This window comes from Magallana gigas, chromosome 7 (genome assembly GCF_963853765.1).
Source record: "Magallana gigas chromosome 7, xbMagGiga1.1, whole genome shotgun sequence".
Lineage (NCBI taxonomy): Eukaryota > Metazoa > Mollusca > Bivalvia > Ostreida > Ostreidae > Magallana > Magallana gigas.
Genome location: NC_088859.1, coordinates 25,119,198 through 25,128,996, shown reverse-complemented (window position 1 = coordinate 25,128,996; position 9,799 = coordinate 25,119,198). Strand labels below are relative to the sequence as shown.

The window sequence follows — 9,799 nt, the reverse complement described above, 5'->3', positions numbered from 1 at the left end:
CCCAATAAAATTGAAAACTGAATGCACAAAATGAAAAGAGAAGGTTGCATGTGTAAGGAAAGTCTTGCATAACCAGAACAGTAAGAGTCAAGAAAACTTGACAACCTGAAGCCAAGCACCCTATTTATTTTGGCTTAAGATTTCATCTCTCCAAGTGTACGAGGTGGCATTTCAAACAATTTATGTTTGAACAAGATTTTATAGTGATTTTTGTAGTGAAAAATGTATAATATTTTTAAGAAATCAAATACAAAGTACTTTTCAACCCTGTGTTTAGTGTAAGTTGGTAGATATATTCATAACTGTACTTTGCCTTTAGAGACCTTTAGTGTATGAGAATCTAAATTTAGAACATTGTAGATCTCTATCTTAGTGCTGTGTATTGTTTGGCTATCTGCATGGTCATCTAAAATTTAATAATTGAAAATTCTTTCCTCCCTTTCATTCCTTTTGAATGAATTTTCACTAGCACAATTATGAATGTTATGTTTTGACAGCTGTTTGAGATCACATGCAACATTAAAAATGAATTGTTTTTTGAAGGTTCATTTTTATTTAATGTTTAAATTTTTTATACATCTGCATAATATGCGTAGCTAGGTTGTGATGACTGCTCTGTCAGTATCCAGTGCTGTGCCCCATCCCTAATGCTAAGCCTTTTGCTGTAGTAATGAGCCAGTTAAAAGTTGGATGTAGATGATCTCCTGAAGTGAAATTTAATCATTCATATATTATATTTTTTTTCTTCTGAAAACCTATTTTATTCTATATATTTTTGGGAGTTGATTTTAATCAACTCTCCTATGCACTTACGCGGGCAAAGCGAAAGTGAAACAGTGTTTGGACCTAAGCACAAATCAATTATACCGCTGACAACACTTAGTTTTTAAAAATAATCGATAAATTCGATGCTATGTATTTTGAAGCATTGTTTTTCAAGAAAACTTATTTATTAATAACATGAAAATAGTAAGATTTTAAATTGTACAAACAGTTTAGATATTTTTTAAGTCGTATGTATTCCTACGCTAGAGTTCAATGTAGTCTCGTTCAACCAGACGCTTGGGTGGCTCCGTTAATATCCGACAAAACAGAGTCTCTCTTGCTTGTGGTAGATAAACAGAGACAGCCGAGCGTTTGGTTGAACAAAACTAGAGTTCAATCTTGCCTGGATCCATACAATTTCTCAGAAATATTTCGATTACTGAAACTACATGTACTTGCCATGCAAAATCACATATCGTTGATTTTGAATAAATGATATTCGATAAAATCAACTCCCGTCAGTACTTCAGTACTTTGATTCAAATTTTGCAACCACTATTGCAACCAACTATTGTTTCATATAGAATTTAATGATCTTTTTTCAAAATTTTGTTAGCAGGATTTGGTGACTTCTGCACGCAATGAAAAGAACCACTCTTTTCATTGCGTGCAGAAGTCACCTGCTTATTTAAAAAAAAAATGGTTGTTTGTTTTATACAACATGTCATTACCTACTTATAACTTATTAAGTCTATCCTTTCACTGAGTAAATCCAGGATGTTTGGTTCTGAAATGAAATCATTTGTTTCCTTATATTTTCAGATCGCCATCAAGGTCTTTCGTTATGGGTTCCATTTCAGAACGCTGCTTCAAATGTGACAAGTCTGTATAAAGGTATGTGCTCTTTTTTAGTTAAAGTTGCATCACAATTGATGAAAAAAAACACCTTTGTTTTGATAATCATTTTTCATGTAAAGTTTAAGCTGACATTCTAAATTTGATTTTGGATACAATATGATTGAAGCAGTTTTCAGTACTTAAAGATTTTCACAAATATATTGTTGTTGTTTTTTTTATTCCAACATTTTCAAATGATAATTAGAAAATGTTTCATTCATTGTTATAAATAAAATATGAATCGTCCATGAATGGGAACTATGTTGTGTTTTACTCCAGCTAAGATTGATACGATCACATTTTTCCTTAATTCAAGTCAACTTCCTTAATTATTCCAGATGGTGTAGACTCTCTTCACAACTGCGTAGACTTTGGTATTCAAAAGGGAAAGCAATACAGAAACAGAGACATTGTGGCATGGGTGAAAAAGAAACGCAGAAACATTCGTAGAGAGGACCTGTTAGCTTTCTTGTGTGGCAAAAATCCACCTGCCAGAAATAGACACGCATCCTCCATGGTGAGGCACTCACAATCATCTCGACTCTCCGTGGAGAGAACTCACTCGCCACGACTACAAGGTCCAGAGAGTCTATCTTCTGGGAACGAACCAGATCTTCAGGCATTCAGAGAAGCCATTGCACTGCAAGGTATAGTGATATTATCTTTGGGGAATAAGTAAAGACGCAATATCTTGTAGATGAAGATGTAAAATTGCTATTCTCAGAAAAGTTTCTTGATACCAGTTTTGATTTAATGTTATTTGATGATCTGGCAATTTTTTTAACACTGAAAACTCCTGCTTCAATGATTAGACATTTTAAATATGTACATCACTTAAATGAGAACTTTTATCCACTAGCTGTGAATTACAAAGTTCTTTCATCAAACCCTTGATAGAAATTGTTCCCTTTGGGCCTTAAGGAATAGTTTCTATTGCAGGTTTGATAAAGGAGCTATTGGAAAACTGTATAATATGACTATTAGAAACACAAACAAGGTAGACTGTTTGTTTTTGTTTTTTTCCTCATAGCCATTTTTTAAAATTTGAAAGATTTTTGTGCAATTTTAGGTCTAAATGGTGCAATGTCGAACATCACCATGGGCTTCAGCATGTCACAAGGTGCTACAGCCTCTCCACAGATAGGAGCCTTACCCAAGAGCAACGGCAACATGGAGGAACTAAACAGATTTATTCTAGATGAATTTTCTCGTAACTATGACACAGCAAGAAAGAGGACCTCATCTCCAGATAACACTCTGATAGATTCACCATCCAGAAAGAAAAGTCGGCTGTTTTAATAGTGAAATAATAAAAAAGATTGGGGGAAAAATAGGCTGTTTCTAAAGTCAGTTTTTGGTTTTCTATAGACACCTGGTTAACTCATGTTGAAGAATCCAAGCTGAATGTGATATTTGCCAGCAAATTCCATCTTTACATATAGATTAACACACTCATTGCTACGTTAGAACGGTTTATTTCAAGAGTAATTTTAATCAAAACATTTTTTTTATCCCAGACTAAAAGTACAAAACGCAGTTATTTGAATACTTTCATCAACATCGAGATATTTTCAAAACCTGATGATACAGCAGTTTACATAGCTATAACTTGCTACACTGTAATTTTAGGTAAAAAAGAAAACCATTAGAATACAGAATGTGATTCAATTTGTGGTTTGTAATATTATTATCTTTTTTTTTTCTACAAAAATGTTCTCATCTGTCATTAAAAATCATAATGGTCATTTGATTGCTATTGTTATTAAGACCAAGAAGATATCTTATCATGGAATCTTTTTTCAGACCATATTATATGAAATTTGATTCAAACATAGTGAAAAGTACAAATATTGGTAAAGAAAAAAACAAATCACTTTAATTCTCTTGCTTTCATCTAGATTTAGTTGTTGTCATACAATGTTCATGTACACTGTACAGGTATATAATCAATTTTTAATGAAAGATTTTTTTTATTTATCAAAAAAACATGTCTTCAGATGCCAGAGTATCAAACTTGGGTATTTTTGTCTTTAAATTTACTATGAATGGCGAATTTGTACAGATGTTGAATTGGTCTGATACGATAATGTCAAGTGTATTCCTACATTCTTATTTAAAACACAAATTTTGTTTCTTTGTATCTGTGTGACCACATTTTGTAATTTTAGTTGCAGTGTTTGTAAAAACAAAAAAAAGCCATGTGGTTTTCTCCCTATCATAAAGACACATATGTTCATCATTTATTGCTACCTTGGGCATTATACCTCTTGTTGTATTTATGATACATGATATTGTTTGATTACGGTAGATGTTCAAACTGAGTTGGGGGGGTAGTACCATAATGTAGTTATATGAAATATCCTAGATCCGTTATATTTGTTTCATTTTATATTCAGTTTGTGATGCAAAGTTTTTACTTTTCTGCCTGCAAGATCATTGTTCATATATTTGGACTGGTTTCCGAAAAATGTTTGATTTACCAAAAAATCCATTTAAAATTTTTTTCAAAAATTGGTCTTTTTGAATAATCACATATTTTTTTTCTCAACATTATTATTTTAAAGTGTATGATGGCAACAGAATTTTTTTTTTCAGGATTATTTGAGTTTCATATTTCATTCCCTTTCATTTGTGAATTCAAGTTACTTGTAATTCAGTTGTGCTTAAAATACCTGTCATTTGGGGAAAATGATAACTTGAACATAACTCTTGATAATATCAAGTTCCTTAGCCGTTGAAAGGTTCAGACATCATATTTTGTCTTGTTTTGTCAGCTGGCAATTTTGTGTTTGTATAGATTTTATTATGTGAACAACCTGTAGTGGGTAGTTAGTACCTAGTTTCCAGAAATAGTGGCTAAACATGAACTAATTTATAATTATTTATTTTTATACTGTTTAAAGTTTAACTCAACAATCCAATAATTGTCTTTTTTACCACGGTTTTCAAGAAATTGAATGTGAAAAATGCAAAACTGTTTTTTTTTTCTGAAAAGAAAAAAGTTTTAATCTTGAGACCCTAGTACATTCTGCTCAAAATTATAATCATATAGTAAGTTGGTGTGTACGTGTTGTTTGAAAAGTGGATAAAAAAAAAATTAACAGAGTAAATTCCCCTTGTTTCAATTTTTCATAGTATGAAAGGAAACTTTGATTGTTGTTGCTGCTAATGAATTGATGAGTTAGCTGTAATAAACAATGTTTATATGAGTGAAAGTGTGTCTGTTGCCATATACATGTTATTCTATTGTTAAGGGCTTTCAGATTTTGTTTTCATGGAAGAATGAGAAAGAAATCTTTAAGAGGTTGACCTTTACCAACTATGAGAGGCAAATGTGTTAACTGCTTTATGCATTAAAATTGTTTATCACAAGAAGTTAGATGTTTGTTGTTTATTTTACTGTTCATGATTGCTTGAGAAAAACTCAACATTCATAGTTTTTATTTGCAAAGCTATTTCCTTAGTTTTCATCCATCATCGTTTAAAGCGCGTTAACAATTTTACATTTTGAACTTCTTCTTAAAAACTACAAGGCTAATTGTTACCATTTTTGGTGTGAGGCATCTCTATGGTAAGAGGAATCTAAATTGTGAAATTCATGGCTCTACCTTCCCTGGGGCACCACAGGTGGGGCCAAATATGCAAAAAAAAAAAAGCCAAATTTTCAAAAATCTTCTTCTCTACTTCCATACATGCGAGGAAAAATCTGTTTGCATGGTTATGATGTCCATGAAGCCCTCTAACAGAATTGTGAAATTAATGTGTCAGGGGTTCAGGCTGCAGGGTGGGCCAATATGGCCATATAGTAAAAATGAATTAAATCTTTAAAAAATCTTCTTCACTCCCACACAAGTGGGCAAAAAACTGGATACATGTTTATGATGTCCACGAACTCCTCTACCTAAATTGTGAATTTCATGGCCCCTGGGTCAGGGGTTCAGGACATTGGGGGGGGGGGGGGGGCATATGGCAATATAGTGTTCAGGCATATAATGTTTAAAAATCTTCTCCAATCTCACACATCTGTATGAAAACTGAATTCATAATTGTTTACCAGGAAGTCCTCTACTAAAATTTTAAATTTCATGTCCCCTGAAGTATGGGTTTTGACTCTAGGGCAGGGCCAAAATGGATGTATAGGTGGTAATGCATATATATAATGTTTAAAAATTATCTTCTTTACTCGCGCCCACACACCTGAAAGGAAAACTGAATTCATGATTTTGTAGACCAGATCTTTAAGTTTTTCTCCAAAATTATAGGTTTCATAGTTCTTTTTGAAAGACTTAAGGCAGGGAGGTGGTCGTCATTACAAATCTATAATTTTTCTACTCCAGAATGAAACCTAATTAAATGCATACATGAGACTCCTCGACAAGTTTGTGTATGGGTTATATACTACTCAGGTGACAGTTAAGGCCTATTGGCCTCTTGTTTTCTACTAGTATTTTATGCCAAACAAAAAATCTTACTACCTTAAAGTACCCCAACCAGGCGTCGGCATCCGGACCTGGTTAAAGTTTTTGTTGCAGGTCCTGTATCTAAGTTATTACTTGTCCTATCTTCACCAAACTTGCATTGATGATGCATCTGGACCTACTTATGGAGTTGAAAGACTTGGATGCTGAACCCCCTTCTTATTATTTCTGATTTTTAAATCTTTTGAATAAATCTGTAGCTGTGCAGTTTAACAGCTGTTTTAAGTGATTAAAAAGGCATTGTCCTGTTCTTGAACTCATAATTTGCATACAACACAACATGTAGAATCTCATATTTATTTCTTTTATATCTTTTGGCAACAGCTTTGGCTAGTTTAGGGCTTTATCATTAAATGTACAAGATGGCCCCTCACCCCCCTTGAACATGTTTATAATTTGAAGTACAAAGGTAAGTTCAAATCTCACAAAAGCCTCTCAATGAAGGTTCATACCTGCAGTATGCCACTTTGGACTGCAATATCCTTCTTCTGGGACTATTTTTGTAACAGGCTGGCTTCAGTGTCTTCATTTTCATACTTGGAACTGTTTATCAACTTCATTACAATTTTCTCACAAATTCATAAACAATTTCACACAAAACTATGTTTGTCCAAACCAAAAACAATATCATTAAGGTTCTTGGGAGTGGTAGGAGATACTGTTAATAAGCTTAATATCAAGCTGGGAGGGAGATGCCGGAATTCTGAGTTTGGCTCATATGCCTGATATGGTGTTCCTCTTCAAGGGGGCCAGGACTCCCAAGGGACCAGGGAGCCACCGGCCTGGTTTGGTTCTTCCACATTGTCTTCTCCATCGGATGCCTGGTGTGACTAAGGGTTAAGGGCTACTGGGTCTTGGCTGGGGATTGATGATGGTAGCCATCCCAAAAGCCATGAGGGGCTATCTATCAACTTCCTTGAGTGTATAGATGTCAAAGCTGAGCTCAAGCAGGACACTAGTGACGAGGAGAAGTAGAGCCAGATGGAGCAATCTTGTCAACCAATAGCTCCTCGGAGGATCCTCATCAACATGCCTACACAGAGTGTCCATTGCCTCCAATAGGTCTGTCGCGATTGTATGGTGATTATTCTCTTCGAGCCAGATAGAAACAAAAACACGTCCGTACACTTTGACTGGTTTATCTAGATGATGTCATAATAGCAGTGTCTCCCAATGTCACATGCTCCTTGACGTCATATAAGACATTTACCATCAAGGTAAAAGGTGATGCATGAGGCAGAAGAATCTTTAGACATCTCTGGTTTGTATACTAGTATCATGGGCAAGTCATTAAGGATGAACCCTCATCTTTTGTGTCTGCTCATCACAATCGTGGAAAGGGTAGAGGTACTCCAGCCCACAGGCTCCATGCCTGCCCCGCCTTTTATCTTTATGGGCTTTTGGGGCAGCTTACTGGGAAGCTGATTAGCCGGTGAAGGGGGGATGTTGTTCCAAGGACCTTCATGCACTTGCTTCTGGTTGGTCTAGGGCCCAGCTTCTCATATGGCAGGGCTTATTCAAAACTCCAGGACACACCTGTCTCCATCCCTAAACTTTCCTCTGTTCCCATCTACCTACAAATGGGACATCTCGATCTGGACACTTCTTTGGATGATCACCATTGGCCACCAGCATAGCAGTCCTCTTCTTCTTCCTATAAAGGTATGGTGTCAACCTCTTCAGGTTACAGCTTTCTCTCAAATTTTCGCTCTTGGTCAGTAAATATATGGAGGGAGCATCCAACCCTCACATAAAACTATATGACTGCTTCAATGGCTGTGACCTCAGCCCTCTGACATACCATTCACCTACTTATAGAACTGATCCATCATAAACAAAACATACCTTCTGAGTCTAAAATAGTCCCAGGAAGTCAAGGTGCACTCTCTTCATGTATGCTCCTGTATGGTACTTAGTTTCTCTTGTAAGGACCACTTGTTCCAACAAAACAGGCATCATCTTGTACCAAAATAAACACTCCATCAGTATGGCTTTGGTATGCTTGATTATCTGGTGACAGGCCGCAAGCATACCATAAAATGGTAAAGACAAAAGACATCCTGCATTAACTCTCTGAAAACAACCAAAATTCTCCCTTTCTTTCCCTATCCCCTGTCTCTTTCCAGAGGACCTTGTCCTAATTCAACCTAAAGAGCTAAAGAGGCTGGGGTGAATAAAGAAGCGTTCAAATGCTGGGCTGGCAAGAAGCAAATCCTGATCTTCAAGCTCAGGTTCCAGTCCAATCCAAACTAAGACTAATTTTAGACCATTAGACTGAGTAAGGGTCGTTAGGCCTACCAAAGAAGGGGAGCTCTCTGAATGCCCAGGGAAAACCCCTATAATGCAAGCAAACTAGGAACACCTGCTAATATTGACATGGGACCACTCTCACATTTGGGATAGTGGATATCACTGGATCAGCCTAAAAGTCCTAGTGCTATTTCTCTGATAGAGGGCTAGCCAGCCTTTGTGTCACTGGCAGTGGGACAAAGGTCAGCTGTAATGTTGGACTCTTCCTCCAAAATTGGAAAAAAATGTCCAGCTTCTTGGCTTTGCAAATGAGGCCACATCGTTGACTTCCTCAGCAAATACATTCCATGACTAGTGGGCTCTTGTGCACTTATGGCAGCCCACACAGGGCAAGTCGCTAAGGTTGACAGTAAAGCTCACACTTCTACACCTAGATGGAAGTGATGGTTGGGACATCATATCAGCAATGATAAGGCGCCTACCTGGTCTGTGCTATATAACTGGCTGAACTCTTCAAGCCAGCAAAGTCAGCTGATCCTGGGAGTACTTAAAGCTGACATGAAAGGGCAAATTCAAGACGGGGCGAAATCGTTTGCAATTGTTAATGGGCAAAAATAACACGGTGCAAAAATAACCCTGTATACAGTAGGTTGTGCAGATAAGTGGGCACCTCCATGTACTTGATGAGATCTTGTCCATCATGAAATAGCTTAGTACTGCAGAAACCACTGTGATGCGGTATAACTTTCTCTTAGGAACACTCACTTCCACCCCAGTATCTACCAAAATAGGCCTAAATAGGGGCTTCCAGAATCTTTATTCAAACTGATTAGGTATTCTGTGGGCAAAGCTGGCCCAAAGTGATGCACACACAAGTCCCCATCCTTAAAGACTGTCCCCTGGACCTGGGAAACCAAGTCTAATTGTCTTAAAGGCCTAACCCCAACCATAAGACATCTGGATATCTTCCTCATGCAGGGTGATGACACAGTGCTTCAAGTTGATCCATCAAGATATTCATTCGAACACCATCCAGTCCTTAATGTAGGTCACATATTGATCAGCCTGATGTGTGTGCTGAACCAAGCTGATGTCAAACAGGCCAGCAACATATATCCCCTAAATTCGGCTCCACTTCTGTTTTGCAACAAAGTGAGATTTTTCTTGATGGGGGCTTGGACTCCAATTTGTTCTAAAACCTCCTCACAAGAACACTCACTTCTGCCCATGCATCTACGGTACCACAGCCTTGTTGAGAGCTTTCTGAATTCTTAGTCTGACTGCATAGGCTGAGGGACTGCCCCCTGGACCTGGTGCACAGAGTCCCTTTCAGAGCTGTCTTCAGGGTGCCTAGGCCTGGACCCTGTAGTTGTATCTTTGGGAACGCTGCAGGGGTGGGCACGTATCCA

General features: G+C 36.9%; 1 protein-coding gene across 1 annotated transcript in view; it reads left to right on the top strand.

Annotated features, from left to right (window-relative positions):
- The window catches only part of LOC105348985 (HUWE1-associated protein modifying stress responses), a 6,344-nt gene extending 1,307 nt beyond the window's left edge, over nt 1-5,037 (top strand). Inside the window, exons 2-4 of the mRNA XM_011458609.3 lie at nt 1,588-1,659; nt 2,001-2,309; nt 2,732-5,037. Of these exons, the coding sequence (XP_011456911.1) occupies nt 1,588-1,659; nt 2,001-2,309; nt 2,732-2,961 (611 nt within the window). The 3' untranslated portion in view covers nt 2,962-5,037. The remainder of the gene's footprint in view (nt 1-1,587; nt 1,660-2,000; nt 2,310-2,731) is intronic.
- Nucleotides 5,038-9,799: the final 4,762 nt, after the last annotated feature.